The 21,395-nt window shown below is 45.6% G+C and overlaps 1 protein-coding gene across 1 annotated transcript in view; it reads left to right on the forward strand.

Annotated features, from left to right (window-relative positions):
• Kif5c (kinesin family member 5C) overlaps positions 1 to 21,395 on the forward strand; it is a 157,050-nt gene that overhangs the window by 29,188 nt on the left and 106,467 nt on the right. Inside the window, exon 2 of the mRNA XM_034494594.1 lies at positions 19,024 to 19,114. Coding sequence (XP_034350485.1) covers positions 19,024 to 19,114 — 91 coding nt within the window. The remainder of the gene's footprint in view (positions 1 to 19,023; positions 19,115 to 21,395) is intronic.

Raw genomic sequence — 21,395 nt, forward strand, 5'->3', positions numbered from 1 at the left:
GGCCACAGGCTTTGGACACATTCCAGGCTCCAGCCCCAATGTGTAGCCCCCTCTGGGCTAAGTGTAGGCTCCAACCTAGATGGATTGCTATGGTTCTGTATTTTTTTTTTTTTTTTTTTTGCATTAGAAGATTTATTATTTCTTTTGTTTCATAATGTTGTCTGTAATCTCATTTGCTAAGGGTAAGTGAAAAGGAGTTAAGACATACAGTTAACCATTGAAGAAAGTATAACTGAAAGACTCTTGATAAAAGCCTTGGGAGAAAGGAGGAAAACCCTGCACACAGTGGACAATGGTCTTGGAGATTGATTATTTTAAGCAGCACACAGATGGGGCCTTCCTAACAAGGGAACATAGAAGGAAAAGAGACTCCTTTTAATTTCTCCTTAAGGCTCTGTGAATGTATCAAAGGGAAGCCCTCAGCTGGCTGATAGTCTTTCTTTGGAATTTCCCTCTTTACAGAAGGAAAGGGTAGGCCCAAGGCCAGGAGTCCGTGTTCAGCAGTGATATTCATGAACGTGTTCAGTAGCTACGCTCATTGACGTTGTGCTGTTTGCATCGGGTCCATCTTTAATGTCTCCCGTTGTAGCATGTAATTCTTTTTGCTCGTGATAGTCGTATGAAACTTCCACTGACAATACATTTAAGGAAGAACAATTTAAGAAAACATTACGCTACGTGTAGAATGAATGGTATGTGGTTACAGACCAGCGAGGGGGAACTGTATTAAAGGGGCTGCAGCATTAGGAGGTGCCACACAGACCCCTGAGCCGGGTGACATCAGTAACATCAGCAGGGTGGTGGTAGCGGTGGTGGAGGTGGTGGGACAAAAGGCTGTTAGCCCCAGGGAAGACCAGTGCTTATACAGAATAGAAATTAAAAAACATCTAATGCACAAGGGAAGTCATAGCAGAAGAGAGAGGTGGCGGTGGCAGTCTCTGGTAGAGAGAGCAATAGATGGACGCAGGGGAGACATTGTTGCCTTTGATTTTTGCTGCTGTCAATTTAACAAAAGACCAGACCCAGTGAGATGCTTTTTAGAGCACTGGTTCTCAACCTGTCGGTAGAGACCACTTTGTGGGGGTGAACCCTTTCACAGAGGTCGCCACGGCCATTGGAAAACACAGGTATTTGCATAATGATTCATAACAGTAGCAAAATTACAGTTGTGAAGTAGCAACAAAATGGTTCTATGGTTGGGGGTCAGAACAACAGGAACTGTGTTAAAGGGCCACGGCATTAGAAGGTTGAGAACCACTGGCTTAGAGGTAGGATCTGGAGTGTGTGATGGTGGATCAGAGGCAGATGGGAGGCTTACGCTTTTTAGAGTTACAGAAATGTGCACACTTTTAAGTAACTGAGAGAGAGAGAGAGAGAGAGAGAGAGAGAGAGAGAGAGAGAGAGAGATGGTGAAAATAAGTATCCCTGAGAGGCTTTGGAGAGTTCAGGAGCAAGGAGGTAGGAGGACAGGTTCACCGGGACAGAGAGAAGGATGAGGCCGTCTCTGAGGCCAGCCAAGAGAGGGGCAGGACACCTCTTTATCGGTAAATTCTGCAAGTAGATTTTAGCTGATTCTTGATGTTAAATAATTCAGCAGAAAGTAATGGTGGAGATTGAGGTTGTTTGCCTGGAGGGATGCAAATAAATGGCATGAGAGACAAGGAACTCAGGTGAACACTCATGGTTTGGTAGTCTCGGGGAAGGGTACTCTTGTAACTGAATGGCCTCTTCCAAGGGAAGGGCTCTGCACACTGGAGTGGGATGGCTAGAGAGCCGAGAGGCTGGCTTCGAGGAAAGCCAGTCTTTGCAGACCATGCAGGAGTATCAGGTTAAATCTCCCTACTAGGCCACAGTTGCTTCAGAGAGTTTTTCCTTCACTGGATCTGATTAGCCATCTGTGTCAAAGGGATGATCTATTTGGACATGTGGCCTGCTACTGGCAACCTGCCACTGTCGCAGTGGGGGCTTCACCTTGGAGATTGTGAAGGTCAAGAGCCTTAGACACAGTGACATCAAAGCATCCTAGTGTGAACTTAAAACAGGGAGTGGACCCGGCTCATTGCGTGACAGGCTCCAAGCTTTGATGGTTGACTGAGGAACATAAGGTCTCTTATTGTCTGGCTTGGTTTGTGCTCACTCTCCTGTGTTGTTTTCTTCCAAATGTGGGAGTAGTGTCATTTGGAAGGAATCTGATGGGGATTGGGGGTGGGGTGGTTTCCATGTGTGATTCCAAATCCGGGGCTTCTTGATCTCAAACCAAGGCCCATGACATCGTAGAAGACTGAAGAAAGCAGAGAAGAGACGGGTCCTCTGAGGATCCGACTCATGGAGGTTGCCCTTTGTAACTGAGTGGCCCACAGTGAGGGAAGGGGGGTGGTATTGTGTACACCAGCCCTGCCACCTTGCTCAGGTGCTTCACCAGGAAAGGGGAGAGACTGTGGGTCAGAAGATTCTCAGGTTAAAATCAATGTTTGTGTGGCTAATGGAGAGACCAGTCCATCACCCACAGACTGGGAGGCGCCATTGGTCTCATCGTTCTTTGGATCTCAGATCTATCCAGCCTGTTCAGTCTCTTCTGCCACTGTTGACATCCACAGCTTGGATTGGTGCCATCCACAGTCACAGGTGTGGAACTGATCCGGAACAGGCGTCCACGGGCTTACCAGGGGTGGACATAAATCTTTCCAGGCAGCTCCCATGACTGTCTTAGAAGTATTATCCGTACTCATTTCCCAGTAACTCAACTGGGCATAGACTAGGTAGAAAGTCCTAGCTGCTGTGTACAAGATGTCCTCTCAGAAAGGAGTACCCCTGGAAAGAAGGCTTTGAAGCAGGTGGGCTGTGTGACAGAGAAGGGATCAGAAGAGAAGTTGATGGTTGGTAAGCAGTTACAGACTTCACAGTTCTCCTGAGTCCCCCTAGACCCCACTGTCTGGACACTGTATCCTATCCTCACTGGCCACGTGGACAGTGAAGACCTTTTCTTCTTAGGAGGGATGCAAAACAGTGATCTCAGCCCAACTTTAAAATATTCTGTATGAGCACCAGGCACCCTGCAAAATGGCTCTGCTCCACACAACAGAGTTGAGCCCATGAGCCCTGCTTGTGATTTCTGACCCTTTTAGTCACAGTCCTGACCTTAGCAGAACAAAAGAGGTAAGAACAGAGTGTTCCATCCCACATATAACTAGATAAAAACTTTATTATGCAGCCACCCAAGCCTCAGTTTCTCCCACTGTGAAGTGGGCATCCTTATATCTAGTCCGTGGGACTGTCTGAGGATTCAGTGAGCTGTTTTTTTTTCACCCCGCCTCATGCTAGGTTCCAGAGCTGCTTAACCTCCTCCATCACCGTCGTTCCCTCTCTGTGTGTAGCCTCCATCATAAGCACCCTGACTGGAGGTGCTGTGCAGTACCGCCAGCATTCTGAATGCCTCCTTAAGATAGACACTTACTTCATGTGAGACTTCGCATTTTTTCAACTGACACCTTTTTGCATTAGACAGCACTATTACAGAATAATACAATGGAACGAATCTGTGAAGTTATCTACATAATGAGGCCAGTGTGGCACGAAAGCAGCAAAGTCCTCAAAAATACCGTCTGAATTTTCACCTATTTATAGAGCTTTGAAGTATGTGCTTCTCGTACTTTTTGCTTCTTTGCTGTTCTCATCAGACCCTGAACACTTGGTACTTGGGAACTGTCTCCTCACTATTGGCTTCCTGGAATCTAGCAGGCTGCCTGACTAGGGAGCATGACACCTACATGTCAAATAATAAAGATACTTATACTTAGACAAATTTGCCAAAGAAAATGGGACTGTGGCATTCAGAGTGGTACAAAGAATGATTTGGCCAGCTTGTGGCTACTCTAGCTACTGTGAAGGTCTCTCTGTCTACAGACTGTGGCTGAAGGAACATGGGCGTTAGAGTCAGAGACACTGGGCTGGGTATGGATTGCCTCCTACCCATTGACCGTGTTGAGGAGTTGACCTGCTGTCCGTGTCATGGCACAGGTGATGACATGAGGTTCACTGCCATGGGGATGTAACTTGTCAAACTTGTGGTATCCCTGGGTTCCCTCTCCTCCTTGTTTCCAGCTGATGCACTTGAACTTGAAGGAGGGAAGAAGAGAGACAATCTCTAAAGCGCGTGCCAGATTAAGATGGACAGCCCTTCTTGTCACAGTTAGCACTGATACTGGAAATGATAGGTGACTTGTGGCTCAACATGGTGACCAATGCATTAGATTCCTAGTTTCTGCAAGAGCTTATGACATGGTTCTTTGTTGTTGTGTTTGCCTCGTTGCCTTCCTCCCAACCCCGCCCTGTCATCTCCATTTGCCAAGCGGCCTCAGCTCTCTCAGGATTCCTACCGTTGCTTACTGATTGGTCTTAATGATTATTTTATTTGATAGTTTCTATTCCCAAACATCAGGCCTCCACAGAGTGGCAACTAGAAACCAGAACAGGCTATTCCTTTGCTTTTAGGATATCACAGAAGAGTGTGCCGAGGGGCATCCAGCGCTGTTCTCTGAGCTCTCCACCTGCCTCCTACCATCTGTCTCTGGATGGAGTGACCCACTTTTCAGCAGATCAAATGATTCTTAAGTAAGGCTCCTTTTCTGTTACCTGGGCCTGGGGCACTCTGCCCTTGGTTTCCCAGGCTGGCAAGCCTTCAGGCCTTGGCTCTGCTGTCGCCTCCTCTAGAGCCACGATGCAACCTGGCAGAAACTCCCTGGTACAGTTATCCATTCCGAAGTGCTGAATTGAGATGAAGTGGACTGGGTCTGAAGTCTAGAACTTTGGGAAATTGTGGGCTCTGAAATCAGAATTTCTTGCCTCTGCTCCTTGCTCTACTGTGCCAAAGTTAAATATTATTTCTGTGGCTTAAGATGGGTGTTTAATACTCACCTTAGAGCTTTGCTATAGTTGTTCAAGATGGAAATCTGCTCTTGCCACATAGACTTTATGTTGGGAGTATTTTGGAGTGACATTTTGAAATGACTATATTATTTAAACATCTGTAATGAATGTTTAAACACTGCAAGGAACTATTCAGAGAAGAATGAGGTAGGAAACAATTTTTTTAATATAACTTATTTTTATTTTATGTGCATTGGTGTTTTGCCTGCATGCATGTCTGTGTGAGGGTGTCAGATCTTGGAGGTACAGACAGTTGGGAGCTGCAGTGTGGGTGCTGGGAATTGAACTCTGGTCCTCTGAAAGAGCAGCCAGTGCTCTTAACCACTGAGCTATCACTCCAGCCCCAAGAAACAAATTCTTAACTAAAATTCTCTGAAAGTTGTGATGTTGGTAACATGCTTTGCAGCGTCTACAGTGATTTTTATATGCCTTTTAAAAGATGGCTTATTACTGGACTCAAGCTGGTTTACTATGACCTGAGTAGTTTTGAACAAGTTGTTGGCACAAGGCCAAAAGGATTTCCTTGGAATGTTAGTAAAGAAAGATGAGGGAGTGACATCTGGAAAGAAGCATCCTAGTCAGTCATACATTTCAGGCTCCTTTCATCCTTAGGCAAAGGGAATTGATGGGGCCTTAGTTTAGGCAAGGTGGGTGATGGGGCCTCTGCATGATGCTGTGATGTATGAAATGGGACACTGGGAAATGGAGTGGTTGGTTTGCTCAGTGACCAGGTCATGGTGGCTCTATAAATCTTGGCACTATCTCCACTTCTTCATCGTGGTGTCATTACTTCTGGTTCATTTATCCACCAGATCCCAGTGCAGGCCTAAGTGAAGAATCAGTGATTTCACAAAAGTGGCCTTTGAGTTTCTGGAGAGTAATCTAGGCAACAGCTGTCATCACAACCCACACATCCAAAGACTTGTCTGGAGCAAAGCTAATGGGAGAAAATAGTGCACCTCTCAGCTGTGTAACCTCAGTAACTTTAAAAGCCACTTAGAAGTGAGTGCAACCGAAGGGTTCCTTTAGACTGTCCCTTGTTTACATGTTCTCAAACCAACATATGAAGCAAGTGATGTAGGCTTGTGACCCTGTGCAAGCCACGGGCTTTTCTGAATCTGACCTTGTTCCCTATAAAATGTAGAGTAGCAATTACATGAAAGTGTGGTTACTTAGAAATGTACATAGCATAGGGACTAGCATGCTCGATAAAATGTGTCAGCCCTGTCTTACCTTGGGCTATAAACCAGAGCGTTGCTTTCTTTCCTCAACATGGTGCTTCCAGATGCCTGCTGTCTGGAGTAAACTGTGATTAGAGACCCCCTGGAGGAGGACTGCTGTGGATGCTCAGAAGACAGAGAGAGTACTTGTTAGGTGAACATGTGACAGCAATTCTGGAGGTCACACAGCTGAGCAGTTCGTATCCCACTGGTTTCTAAGAAGAGGAAGAGGCAGGGAAGAGTCTCAGGGAAAGACTTTTTCCTAATGTTGGAAAAGAGAACGTTTGGCATGAGTCTTAGAGGATGGGCTGAATTTTTGACAGACAAGGTCAAGCTATTAAATGGTGTTCAAATTAGAGGGGAAGATGCAAGCAGTGGGGTGGCAGTAGGGAGGTTGTAAGCTCACTGCCAGATGTTTGATGGGCAAGGACCCACCTGGCAAATAGTGAGAAGCATCTCAGTAGGCTGTGTGTGTGTGTGTGTGTGTGTGTGTGTGTGTGTGTGTGTGTTGTTGAACACTTTAGCCAAAGAAGATGCATTTGGAAAAGGATACAGAGATGTACTGAAGGGAAGGGAGACTAGATGACCACTCAGAAGGCTCGTGCGGAAGCTTTGGCAAAAAAGTGATAAGAGTAGCTGAGATGTAAGACAAGAGAGACCAGAGGCATGAAGGACCACTCTGACCCTGATGTGGAGAAGATGGCTGGCCCTGAGCTTGTCAGCCTAGGTGAATAGGGATAGAAAGAAGAGGAGGCAGAGGAGATGGAGAGGTGAGCTGAGTTCTCTCTTCAGCCTACAGCTGCCCCACAGCATCTGTGCAGGACTGGCTTCAAGGTACCTTTTGGACTTCAAACCTCCTAGATCCATGAGTCCTATGTGTGAAATCATGTGGTGTTTGCAAGTAGCAACACATGCCCTACACTTCAGATCATCACTAGATTGCTGGCATAATAAATCGTATTTGTTTCTGTCTGAAGATAACAGGGCTCTGGAGCCCTGAGTCAGAGGGTGGACTTTTGTGTCTTCCCTTGAGGCTGAAACCACAGATATACTTTAAAGCTCTTCCAGGGTAGATTGGACAAAACAGATGGTGCAGAAGGAGAGAGAGCATGACATGATGGAACTTGGATTGACAAAAGGGAGAAGGAGTGTCTGACCTAAGGAGGTCAGGGAAAAAGATGTCTAGCTGGTCCACGCAGTATCCGGCATCCAGGGAGACGGCAGTTTTAACAGGCTGGCTGTGGCTCGGAGGCCAACAGTTGTTATTTCATAGTTCTGTTAACTAATGAATCTGATAAGTGAATTGATGATCCAGGTGGAAGACTGGGATGCTGGTCTTGATGAGACATCCTTGTCTAACCCACTAGTGATTCAAGGAGTCCAGTCCAGGATCAGAAAGGAGGCAGGTGAGGCAGAGAACACTGGGCAGACTTGAATTTTGCCTTCTCTTGTGTGTGGCTACCTAGCCTTTCTAGTGCTTTAAGCATTGAAAAATGATGTCCTTTTGTCGTCAAGTAAAAAGTAAAATCATTTAAAAGACTGGTGATCTTCCTACACTTGACAGGACTCAGGTGTTTTTGTCTAGAAAATTGTGGTTGTGTTCAGGGACACTGATTTTCTGCAGGGAGAGGGGCTTTAAGTACTTCATCTGTTGATTTGGGCATTGCACCACTGCACTGAGGACCAAATGTCCTATCTGTCTCCTGAGTGAGGATGCCATCTCACTGGATTAAAATGTCTAAGCTTCATGCTGCCCACATTCAGCCCTTTCATCCTTGATTTGGTCAGCTAAAGAAGTCCTGCGTACAGTTTGTATCCATCAGCTTTCTCGTTTGAGCATCATGAGTCTTGTGTGTGTGTGTGTGTGTGTGTGTGTGTGTGTGTGTGTGTGTCTGTGTCTGTGTCTGTGTCTCTATATGTCCTTAGCCATCAAGACAGAGCTGCCAGAGCCTACTAATTTCTGCCGGCTTTAGTTAGTGTCATCTTCATGGGAGACTTCTTTCTGCAACTTACGAAGTTATCTTAACAGGGAAGAACGAGCTATCGCATTCTGAGTGACATGTTCTATTATAGCATGCTGGAGCCAGAGGGATCCCACCTCTCATTTTCTATAGAGGAGGAAGCCTAGAAAATATGGGTAAGTCGTATAAGCTCACAGATTTGGTCAAATTCGTGGAATTCATAGAAAAGCCCCAGCTGAGGAATGTATGTGTTCCTGGAGGAACTGACAAAATGCCTCTTATGAGTGGTCTTATGCATGGAACCCGAATTCTGGTGCTCACCTCACCTCACTGCCTTCCACGTGTCCTCGGAAGCCATTTTCCTTTTTGCAGAAAGGGAAGCTAACGTTTTCACTGCATAGCTCCGAAAAGCAGCCAGACACGAGGCACCTGGTATGTGCATACCATGACAGTGAAGTTGTCATCCAGCGGGTTGGCTAGTTATTAGTATGTGAGCTGTTTCCCATCGGTGAGAAAATGAATAAATGCCAGCTCCCCTCTCTGGCTTCCTGCAGTGTGGCTTGCTGAGCTGGTCAGGTGATGGTCCCGGCACAAGCTCTCATATCAACGTCACATTGCTGCCCATGTGGCTTTGGTGTGTGTGCCGCCACAGGCCTCAGTCTACCTGTGAAGAAGGAGTATGTGTTGCTGCTCCCAGCAGCTGCTGCTAGGCCACCATGCCCCCAAAGGAAGGGAGACATTTCCTGTGATTGTGAACCTGGCAAAAATAATTTCTCCATTTTGTTTTTAGTGAAAAAAAAAATTTTTTTTCTGCCTCCCCTCTGAGGAGAGTTTTATTTTGTTTTCTCAGACTTGACTTGGTACCAGATCTACTGATAACCATAGTAGAGGTTTTTATTCCCTTTCCTGAGTGAGCGAACAGTGAACTCTTGAAGCCTAAAGCTTGCCTTCCCTGGAGTTGCATGTGCCTGAGGCAGAAGCCACTTGTGAGAACATTAGAGACTCTGACCTCCCATTATTATTATAGTGTGTTAGAGCTGCAGAGATTCATCATTTGCAGGGAAAGTGGAAAACACAGGTCAGTGTCTTGGCTCACAAGAATGAGAGGAGCAAGCTTGGGGGAAGGACCAGCCATTCCGACCTTCTCCTTCTCCGTTCTCTCCTGCATCCTGGCAGGTGGGAGAGGAAGGAGTGCATTTTGCTTTGATTGGAAGCGAAAAATCACCATGTCTTTGAAACAGTTTTCATTATTCTCCTTAAAAGAAGTCATCCTTCTGTTTCCAGTCTCCTGTTAGCCAGGCGATAATTCTCAATTTCTGAATTTCTTTATTATCGCTCTGGCAGTATGCCTCCCAGAATATTTTTTTCCGTAGCTGTCTGCGATCTTGACAGCGCCTGTGTGTCCACGCAGCAGGGAGTTTGGCAGGAGGGAGAGAACTGCAGCCCTGTTTCCTGCAGGAAGGAGGCTTACAAGATTCATTCTTGTGTGCTGCTTTTGTTCCTTTTTGATCTGTGAAGTGCTTGGCATTGCCTTGGCAACTCCGCTGGGAGCCGGGCACCGCTTTGTGGACGTCTGCTTCATTATTGACTCTCCTGGGAGCAGCCTTGGCTTCAGCCAGCATGGGCACCAGCCACCTTCCTAAGGGCAGAGAGCCAGTGTGGGGGAGGGGCAGCGGTATGGATGCTCTGTGGCTTAGTGTTTCTAGCTCCATTCAGAGCATCGCCCCAGCGCAGGCAGGGGAGTGAGAGTATGCAGCTGGAGTGGGGAAGACAGGCTGGTTTTACAGCCCCCTTGTTAGGCAGCTAGAGACTGGTGGGCTTTGGGGAGGGTGTGACAAGGATGGGGATGAGCGAGCTGCTGGTCACTACTAGGTACGGGAAGTTTGTGCAGAGTCCTTCTCCGCTCGCCTTAGGAACTTTCTGGCAACTTCCCGACAAACAAGAGGGTAGACGAATAATAAAGAGAGATAAATGGGTAGAGGAAGACAGGGGAGCCCTTAGGACTATTAAAATCTAGGAGTGGGAGGAGAATGTAGACTTTCTGACTCAAATGAGAGATACTGCTCATCTCTTCTCCCCTGCATCACATTATGAGGTCCTAGCATCCCATTTTTAACCTCTTTGGTGCCCAAGTACCATGTTAGTCCAAGACCCCCAGCAGCTAATAGGGCACTGTTGTACTAATTAGGGCTTAGTGATCTTCTGGTTAAGGATGGCCCTTCTCCAGCTTGGAGGTGACTAGCATCTGTATGAAGGAAAAGTCACTTCCCCTCCGGCTCCCAGGGCCCAGGGCAAACCTTGTTATTTTTTTTTTTTTTCCCGATACAAGGTCTTGCAGTGTTCCGAGGCTAGCCCTGGATGTTGGGGTGAGGTGATCTCGCTCCAGCTTCTTGAATTGCTGGCACTACAGCCATCTGCCATTGCACCGGATGAGCTCAGTGAATTTTTAGCAGTGACTTGAGTTTCCATTCTTCCCCTCTGCGTTTCCTCGCCTTGCCTGTGCACGTTGGGTAGTGGCCACATGTTTGGCAGTGATTTCACCAATCTGAATTCCTACTGCACCCAGCGCAAGGGCAAAGTAAAAGGCAAAAGGGAGCAAAGCGGCTGGGTTTTACCTTGTTTGGAGTTCTCTAGCATCATAGGTTGAGATCAGAATAAAGTGCAGAGTGAACCAAGAAACCCTGAAGAGGGAAGTGAGGCAGGGGGCAAAGGAACCCCCAGTGATGCTTCTCTGGAGTTGCTGCCACAAGCAAATGGAACTCCAGGGGCCAGTTGGAATACCTACCCAGTGACCCTTCACATTAATCCTGGCCCAGACAGCTGAAGTACTGACCCCCAAGTTTTATCTGCCATTGGCTGAGGACTGCTGGGTTGGAGGCCTAGACAGGCATTATGAGCCCTTTTCCTTATGAGTGCTAGGAGGATCCCACCAACCAGCACAGCCAACAGACCGAGGGATACAGGAGCCGGCACCGGAAGGTCAGGCAGTCTGTAAAGACTGGGAGTCGAGTCAGGTTCCAGAGCTCTGCTTCACGGTGGCAGTGGGTATTTCACTCATGTTTCTTGCAGGCTCCAAAGCTATAGTAGTAAAGTGGTTGGGTCTATGAGCGCCCGAATCAGACCCAGTTCCTCACCTGCCCTGCATGGGCTTTGTGACTGAACATGCCACTGATTAGTCTGAAATAATATAGACAGTTGTTCTGGGGAAAAAGCCACTGTTTTGTGTCTGTGCCCCCTCATCATTCTTTGGAGCTGAGCTCTGGAGTCACAGGTCTGTGGGCTTGGGGGAGCCCAAGATATGATTCCACATTTGGGTATCATGAGGGCAACAGGGTGCCAAGTTCTGAGCAGGTGCACCCAAAGTTTCACTTTTCTGTGTCTTTCCCTTGACAGCTCATGGCTTGGGAAGTTCGGTGGGATTCAAGTTCTTGGTATAAGTTGATCTTCAGGCAATAGAGAAACCTGGCCATAGAGAATAACACTGCTCCCATCGGCATATTTTCCGGCACCAAGCATTGTGGTAGAGCCTCTATTTGCATGGTTGTATTTGATCTTCACAGGAAGCCTGAATTGTGGCTGCTGTTGGCTTTGCAGCAGAACTATAATAAAGGAGACAGACAACAGACAGTGTTGGCAAGGATATAGTGACACTGGGACCTGCATATACTGCTGGTGGGAATAGTAAATGGCTCAGTCGCTTTGGAAGATAATTTGCCAGCTCTTCAAAGCTAAACTTAAATGTAGAGTTATAATATGGCCCAGCAGGTCCACTACTAGATACATTCCCAAAGGGAACTTACATTCACATAAAACCTTGTGTGTGAATATTCATAATAGCCCCCAAATAAAATCAACACAGTGGTCTCATCCATTAATGAATGGTACATAAAATATTATATATCCAAGCAGTGGAATATTGTTTGGTCTTGAAATGAAGCCGTGATACTCTGTGGATGGAACTTGAAACACACTTGGTGAGGGAAACTGCTCAGAAGACCACACACTGTGATCCCTTTTATGTGAAATACCAAAGACAGGCAGTTCTGTGAAGTCTGGAGGTAGTGGTTGCCTGGAACAAGGGAGAGTGTTGGCGTGACCGACAGCTAATCCTGTAAGGGGTTCTTCTGAGGGTGATAGGAACTTAGGGCTCTGGACTTAGATGGTGTTGTAGGATTTGAATGTTCCCGGCACTGTATTTCACAAAGGGATGAAGTTTATTGTGTGTCAGTTACATTTTAACAAACAACTCCTCAAGCTTCCGGTGACTATACTCATGTTAGTAAAAAGTGAGCATCAATACTCGCCCAAGGACTTGGGCTTTTTAGCTAATGTTTTGGAAACATCCTTTCAGACAGTTATGAAAGCCCTTCATAGTTTAATTTCTCCTTGTGCGTGCTAATATGACACTTTACTGATGTCCCAATCGTGGGTATCTTTAGAGTCCTTCAATTAAAACCAAACCCATACTGCCTTCAGAAGCACCCGTTCTTCTGTTTGTTTCCCACAGGAAGAAAGTGCTTTGGAGGGTGGACACTAGCTTCCAAAGTGAGGCAGTGCTGCCTTAGGCGCAGGCCTAGTCTTTGTTAGGGTTTTACTGCTGTGAACAAACATCATGTCCAAGGCAACTCTTATAAGGACAACATTTAATTACAGGCTCAGAGGTTCAGTCCATTAGCACCAAGGCGGGAGCATGGCAGCATCCAGGCAGGCATGGTGCAGGAGAAACTGAGTTCTACATCTTAATCTGAAGCTTGCTAGCAGAATACTGGCTTCCAGGCAGCTAGGATGAAGATCTTAAAGCCCGTGCCCACAGTGACACACCTACTCCAACAAGGCCACACCTCCAAATAGTGCCACTCCCTGGGCCAACCATATTCAAACCATGGCAGGCCTTGTCTGTCTTGTTCTGGAAATAGTGCCAAGCTTCATGTTCCAGGGAGGTGGGCTTAAAGTTGATACTGCACATGTCTTTCTAAAGGGTGTTGCAGGCTGAGCCGTGTGCAGGCTCATGGAGATGGGCATTACCATCATAAGCAGACCGAAAGGCTGCCATACGTGCTCGGCTGGATTGTAGCGCCCACAGCACAGGCTCTTTGTTCGCTGGCCTAATTAGTTGTGTGCACTCAGAAATCATTTAGAGTTGACTGGGGACAGAACAAGGAAATATTTTAAGAAAGGACCAGGGACTCATGCCCTTTATCACCTTGATTTGTAAGTATAAGTGATTCAAAGCAGAGATTTTAGTGTTCTAGGTAGTGGCCCAGAGTCTAGACCCCAGTCATGTACCCGGCTGCCCTCTCCAGGCATGCACTGCTGCCCACCTAGCTGCTTCTCCCAATGTCACTTGTGAAGGACCTTTGGGTGCTGAACAGTTCTAGAATTTTTCTTAATATTTTTCTCACCATCATGAAGCTTACATCTGTCTTTTTCCTTGCCTCTGATAGAGTGCTGTCTGTCTGTCTGTCTGTCTTCCTTTTCTCTGTTGGTAAGAGTGCTTGCTATTAGCATGCCTACTGGCTTTCTTGCATTTCTGACTTCTTCCCAGCTCTCAAGCCCTTCCCTTTGGTTCCAGGTTAGTACCATGCCCATCCATGCCTAACAATGAATTGCCCTTTGTCTTTTGCTACCACACTAATCAAGTTACTTCTGCCTTTTCTATTAATCCCAGAACACACTGTTTGGTTTTTCCTGCTTTACAAATATGTCTATGCCTATGTCTATGTCTATGTCTGTCTATGTCTGTATCTACACACACACACACACACACACACACACACATACACACACACACACATGCAAATCTCTTAGGAAGATAGCACCATGTAAAAGACGAGCGCTGGAAAACCAACGTCACAAAGGTACTTCTACAAAGCATGGAGCTGAAAATGAGCTTTCCGCTCTGTGACACACGGATGCTAATATCTCATAAAGTCCTCATGAGGAGTGAGATGGAGCATACATGGGTGAGGACCATTGCCTTGGACAGTCACAATGGAGCACGTCAGTTGAGGTTGAAATAATTCATCCTCTCCTGCACTCTCTTCCTGCACTTTCAAGAATGAAGTCATCCAAGCACCCATGACTAATGATTTCTCTCAGCAACCAGCAACAATCCAGTGGAAATAGTAGCCTTTTTTTTTTTTTTTTTTTTTTTTTTTTTTTTTTTTTTGAAAAAACATTCAAATATGGACAATTTTGGTCACAACTCTTCTTCAGTCTTTAAGATTGTTCTTGGATATTTTAATAATGTATTTATAAGAACAATTTATATAATGTGCCCTATGCTTGCTATTCATCTTCTGAACATTGTCTTTCCTTTGTCTTTCGCAGTTGAGTTGCTTGCAGGCGGGGAACAGTTCTTGGCTAATAGGTCAATGTATTAATAGGCAGGCCATATGGTTCGCAGACATTTTGCTCTCAACAACTTGAGAGGAATTCTGGTGGCATGAGTTTTGTTTTTAATTTTAACTAGAGAAGTGTAAGGACCATCTGCTATTATTTTTTTGTATGTGATCCTGGTAGGTCATTAATTTTTAGTTTTCTGCTCTCATGCAATTGCACTGCAGTGCATAGAGGCTTCATGACAACGATGGCAAGCTTCATTATCGGTAGTAATGAGTGTGGAGTGTGCTATCCAGATCCCTTGCCGGAGGTTCAGTGGGTTTGCCTATCTGATTAGAATAATCTTCCTAGAATAATTAGATCTGTTCCATTGGGATACTTTAGTTGCTATGGACCATTTGGTTGGTTGGAAATGGGTGCTACACTCCTTATCATGAAGCAAACCAAATCTTTAGGTAATAGTTATGTCAGTGTGAGGTGGGGTTGCTTTAATTAGAACCACGAAAGCCCTGAAGGATGAAGAATGTGAGATATGAAGAATGTGAAATATGAAGAATCTGAGATATAAAGAATGTGCTGGTTGGTTTTTGTCAATTTGATTCAAACGTGGAGTCACCTGAGATGAGGGAACCTCAAGTGAGAATAAGCTTCCATGAGATCGCCTGTGGGCATATTTTGGGGAGCATTTTCTTGATGAGGATTGATGTACAAGGGTCCGGTCTACCATGGACAGTGCTACCCCCGGGCAGGTGGTCTTGGGCTGTCTAAGAAAGCAGGTGAGCAAGCCACAGGGAGCAAGCCAGTGAGCAGTGCTCCTCCTTGGCCTCTGCATCAGTTCCTGCCTCCTGCCCTAGCTCCCCTTGAAGATGAACTCTAACCTCTAAGATGTAATAAACCTTCCTGCCCCCAAGTTGCTTTTCATTGTAATATTTTCTTACAAAACAATAAAAGCAAATTAAGACAGCAGTGCATAAGGAGTAGCCAAATGCAGGTGTGAGCTCAGAGAAGTCTGAGAGGAAGGGAGGTTGATAACAAAGGCGTTGAGAAGGGAGTGAATAGGGTGCAGGAGGTTTCACTGGGCCACACTGCAGAAGAGGGGAGAGGGCTGCCTGCCCTGGGCAAAGAGTCAGTGTGTGTGGACAGGAGCCACAGGAGAGTATCAAGTGAGAAGTGATGTCATCTTATTTTTGGAATACTCACTCTGGCCAACAATTTTATGGATGAAGAGCAGCAAAGGGACTGGCTAGAGGCTTTGGCTGTTTCGTGTAAGAGAGTGATGGAGAGAACTGTGTGGTATAGTTACTATGAACTGATAACGATTGGGGCTATATCGCAGTTGGGATCTCTGAATATCTGGGTGATTGCTGGAATGCTCAGGCATGGAGAGCATAATGGTTTGCTTTTTTCTAGTGAAGTTTGGGTGACTAAGGGGCACCCATAGCGGTGGAACTCTTTAGGGTGGAACTCCTGAACCTCAGTGTTACAGGAAGGCTGAAATGGTTATTTCAATTTTCTAAAAGCCAAGTGCACAGCAAAGAGGCTTGGGTCTAGGCCAGTTCTCGACTATTTCTGCCTGAAAGGGATGCCAGCTGAGGACTTTGGCCTGTGTCGTCAGAAGGGATGGAGAGGCCACGAGCTGAGAGGACACCTGGAAGGAACCGAGTCCTCAGAGGCTGGTGGATGGTGGCCCCATCCAGGCCAAGTGCCAGTGTCCACCTACACAGCAATGTTACTTGAATTTTGTCCTCTAGCTGCAAACGGTCGAGCAGGTGGGTTTGTTGCCTGCCTACAGAATCCTCAGCCATTGCAGCATCAGAAACATTGACTCGTGTCTCCTTGGGGATTCTGGGTAAGGGTCTGTGCTCCCGTTTTGATCAGAATTTGTGAGATGCTCTTAGTAGTAGTAGTAATAGTGTGTGTGTGTGTGTGTGTGTGTGTGTGTGTGTGTGTGTGTGTTTGGGGGGAAAGAGGAAAGGAGAAGATGGGGGCAAGTGTATATACAATTGGTACAAGTCAGTTCTCTGAAAATATTCAACAACATTCTAATCTCTCTCTCTTTTAATACTTCAAGGTTTGTTTTAAAACAAAAGCCTGTGTGAGTACTTAGCGCATGAAAGACATTGAAGTGCATACATTTCTAATTAATGTGCTAGTTCTGACAAGACGGGTCCTGTAACTAATGGTTTTTAGAGTTTCATCTTTCTCAGTGTCAACTCAGCCATAAAGTCTTGCAGGCAGTTAGTTGCCTTGGGGGATTTAACTTTAGGTCATTTAAAAGTGTCATGCTGTTTGTAAACTGATAATTGATAGTATTCTTAAAGGAGAATAATGAAGTTTTTTCTTCCATCTCTCTTAAAGGAAAATATACCACATTACAGCAAGCATTTAAACTGGAAGGCAAATTTAGAGCATCCTGACTGTCTGTACAGTACACCGTCACTCAGTAGGCCATTTTTTTCTGCTGCATTAAATATATTTTCTCTAAGACTGAAAGCAGGATCATGCCATGGACAACACAGTCTACGCTGGCATTCCCTCTCTGTTTGGAGAAATAGTAAATTTGTTTTTAAGTTTCTAAAGAGTTCAGTGGACGACTTAGGCAAATTCTGTAAATGTTTATTCTCCTATGTTTTCAGTACATGATATGAACCCTGGGGCTTCATGTGTGCCAGGCAAGAGCTCTGCCACTCAGACATAGCCCTCTGTGAGTGTTTAATTTTACTTTTTATTCTTCTGGTATTGGCTGAATTTTTAAAATCACTTTAACTGGATGTGTGTGTGGCTGTGAGTGCTGGTGCCTGAAGAGGCCAGAGGAGGGTCTTGGATCCCAGGAAACTGGAGGTTCGCACCATTGTAAGCACCTAACGTGGGAACTGAACTTGGGTGCCTGTAAGAGTAATACTCACTCATAACCAAACTGAGTCTCTTTAGCCCCTGCCTATGGGTTGAATGTGAAAATGGATAAGGCTAGTAAGAGAGTTAGTGGAGCATTTTGGTAAGGAATAGTTTTTGCTTACTCAACCAAATAAGTACCTGGTTCATTAACCAAAGTACAAAACAGGTACAGAACTGTGAATGGAACGTAAGGAAGCGACCCCTTCTCACCCTTCCTTGCAGAATGGCTGTAGGTCTGCGTCTGTGAATGATGCTCACCTTGTCCCTGCCCCTCCTTTTTGTGTTTTCTAAAAACTCTCCATTTTTTTTTCCCCTAAGGTAAAGATAGCTGTAACTTGTTTACCTGGCTTGTCAATTCTGTTTTCAGAGACTAAAGATCAATACTAAAACCAGAATCTCGCCTCCATTTGCCTGGAGCCATGGGACAAATGATTGACCGTTTAGCCTGCCCAAAGGCCTTGTGTTTCTTGTCGGAAGGTTATAGGAGATAGCGGATCTTCTCTTGGAGCTCTGATGGGCAGTTGTTTCTGTCCCTGACTCATTGGAGGCGTGGTTTTAGCTCTCTCTTCTCTTGCCTTCTCTCTTCTCTTTCTGATTTGTGGGTCAGGCTGTAAAAGGCTGTGGTGATTTGCCTGGGCACTGTTGGCAGAACAAACTGCAGTTTGGACTCATGTCTTGCCCAGTCTCCCAGTGTTCAGTGCTGTGCCTGGCCCTGAGATACCCATTCGTTCTTACTGAGCAGGGGATGACAGAGGCAGCCAGACCTATCTGGTGCTGTGGTAGAGCGTCTCCCTTCCCCTGACATGCCAGCTTCTCTGAATTTTTCACATGTAGCTGCCAGCCAAACTCCTAGACAACCGTTCTCCCTCACAGGTCTTGATTTGTTGCTTAGAAGGGCTCCTTTGTTTTGGAAGCATCAATCTACTTTAGACATTGCTTCTGTATGACAGGAAACTGAATTCCACGGGATGATAGCAGTGCTGTCTATTGAGAATGGCTTCTTAAATCTGATCATGTCTCTCCAGTAAATATGACACAGGCAGCTTTTATTTGGTTACTTATTTGGCCAGAAGTACCCTACTTACATGAACAGGCTCCATATTTTCCTGCTAGCTCTAGGCTTGTGGTACCCTCTTGTTTTCTGAATACACCAGACCATTTGCTGTCTACTCATCCTGTGCCTAGAATGTTCTTCCTGATCGATACCCATCTTTCTGAACTTTCCATGACCCTCTGAACTGAGACTTCTCTAGTCAAGTCTTCCGTGCTTGTGGTCACCTCTGTCATCTCTGTCACGTTACCATATCCCTGGACACATTCTTGTGCCAACTTCTTGCCTATTAGCTATCCGCTCCACTTGATGGGACAATTCATGAATCTGCAGCTAGTCCAGAGTAAATTCTCAAAAAATATATTCAAAGGAAGGAATTGTCTACCTTTTTAATCCAGAAAAGTGGATAAAGACTTAGAGATCTGTGCCTTCAGGCCCTTGACGACCAGCATTCATGCATGCGGTGTGCTTGTGGCTTAGGCTGTAAAGGCCCCATGGTGAGAAAGGGCTGGCTTAAAGACTGGGTTGGCGAGATGTAGTTGCCTGCAGTTTAACTACTAATATTAGTGCCTTTTAGGCCCAAACCCCTAATGTGTTTTCTCCACCCCTTTCTTTCATCCCGTTTCAGCAAGGAAAGCCATACGTCTTTGACAGAGTGCTGCCGCCCAACACAACCCAGGAACAGGTCTACAATGCCTGTGCGAAGCAGATTGTCAAAGGTAAGTGCCACTTTGTCTCCTCCTGGGATCTCACTAATGAAAACATTAAGTGACACTTGCAGCCCTGCCGTCAGTGTGCCTCCACTGTAAGCAGAGGCCTGTTAATTGGAAACACTAAATTGCTGTCTTGGCTCTGGCCCTGACTTGCTGTGTCTGACCTCAGTCACATTATTCAACCTCTGCGGTTAGTTTTCTCCGTTACCTTTGCCATCTCTTTGGTAGGGTTATTCTGCTACCTAAGAGCTGAAAAGGCAAGGTAAGCAGTGCCACAGAATTTCTGTCATGGTCCCAGGAAACTACAGGTAGAGTTCTCGTCTCCTTTTTGAGGGAGGAAATGCATTGCTCTGTGCTTTAGCTGGACATATTTGGCTGGTTTCTTTTACTAATAACTCTGAGAATATAGACTTATAGGTGAAAGGTTGCTCTTGCCTCCAAGGGATATTCTACAGTGTCATAAAGTCCCCCCCCCCTTTGAGGTAGCTGTGCAGTCATCTCTGTTCTATGGCATTCCTTAATCTCAATTTCTTCTAACCCACTTTCAGCCGTCCTCCATATCCTGACATGTGTCCCTCCAAACAGGTGCTTTCAAGCTTGCCTTTGTGTCGCAGAGATCAGTCCTTTTCACTGGGACTGGCCTTGGCCCTGGAGGATTTGTGTCAAAATAACAGCAGGGCAAAGAAGCAATTTGCACATTGCTCTCTCTTGCCCTTTCAAAGCAGGAGCAGGTTGGAGCGTGCTGTGGCAGAGCCTGCCATCTGGACGGGGCCGAGGGGCATCTCCTGCTCACCTGTTTTTCTTCATCAAATCCTCACCTTCAGATGGTAATGCCATGGCAGTCATGTTCTCAAAGGTCCTAATGCCACCACCCGTACGGGCAGCCATGGGTTTAAAAGACAGAAGCATCTCGCAGCTTTCAATCTGCTGTTCCCAGGAGCTGAGCTGACTAACCTATTTGAAATTCATGAAATTCAGCCCTGGTACATCTGCTAGATGAATTCTGACCCTGGACACCTGTGTGGGAGGCTCACGTCAGCATGCAATGTTCCCTGCTAAGGTGTATCCTTATTCACATTCTTGTTACAGACATCAATTAATTCTGAAGGTCTTCTCAGTGAGATTATTATAGAAAACTGACAAGGAAAAAAGAATAAGCCTAGATTTTAGCTGTTTAGAAAGAACAGTTTTGGCCGACAGGGGGTGGTAGTTTTTGTCTTTTGCCTCTTCGGCCTCTCTTTGAGTGATTTCTGTTTTTGAAATGTATCTTCGTGGCCTCCTCCTATGCAGGGCTGCCTTCCCTTATGGCTCAGCATGTTCATAGGGTTTGTGGTTGTTATTGTTGTTTTTAAATTAAAGTAAGATTAATCACAAGTGCCAGAATTTCCATCTTTTTCTCTCCCCAATTTCATTATCGGAAGCAAATAGTATTTGCCACGTGCTGTGCTAAGCACGAAGGCCATTTAAATACATCCAGCTACCTCTGTGCCAATGTAATTAGAAATGGATGCACTCCACTTAAAGAACAACAGTGATTAACAAGCGATAGTAATCACCTTTGCTTTTTCATTCACTAGTATGTGGTCTCTTTCAGTGTTTGGATATTTTCTTAGTATGAGGGGTCAGAAACAGACATTCTCATCCCCATTAACGTGGACATTCTTTGTCTTCTTCTTCTTCTTCTTCTTCTTCTTCTTCTTCTTCTTCTTCTTCTTCTTCTTCTTCTTCTTCTTCTTCTTCTTCTTCTTTTATAACGTGTCAGCTAAAAACTAAATTAAGAAGAAGCAGTCTCTGTGAATTTTATGTCCTAGCTCTAGGTAACCTGCTATCCCACATAGATGGTGTTCTACAAAGAAAACCCTTTGGAAGAACAAGGTTAAGCATATGCTAAGCAGATGTTTCTAGGTCACAATGGCTATTATGTGAATATACTCATTTGGTAGCAATGAAGAATACATTATTCTCCCTTGCAAAGAAACTGCTGGGATGACAAGGGCCTAACAGAACATTTGTTAAACATTTAAAGAAATAGACTCTTATTTATTCTTTTCATCCATGAAACAATACACCTTGATTATTTGTGCTGATAACTTCTTTCTTCCACTCTCCCGAGAAATCCTCAACTCCTTCCTTCCTCATTCCACATTCCTCCAACATGTCTCCCTCACTACTTCTTGCCCCCCGCCCCCTTTCTTGGACCCGGAGTTTGATTAGTGATGTCTGTGGAAATGCTGACTCATCTCACACTGCAGTGAGTAGATGGGCAGAATGGCCATGTCGTGTCCCA

The sequence above is a fragment of the Arvicanthis niloticus genome, chromosome 2, assembly GCF_011762505.2.
Source record: "Arvicanthis niloticus isolate mArvNil1 chromosome 2, mArvNil1.pat.X, whole genome shotgun sequence".
Classification (NCBI taxonomy): domain Eukaryota; kingdom Metazoa; phylum Chordata; class Mammalia; order Rodentia; family Muridae; genus Arvicanthis; species Arvicanthis niloticus.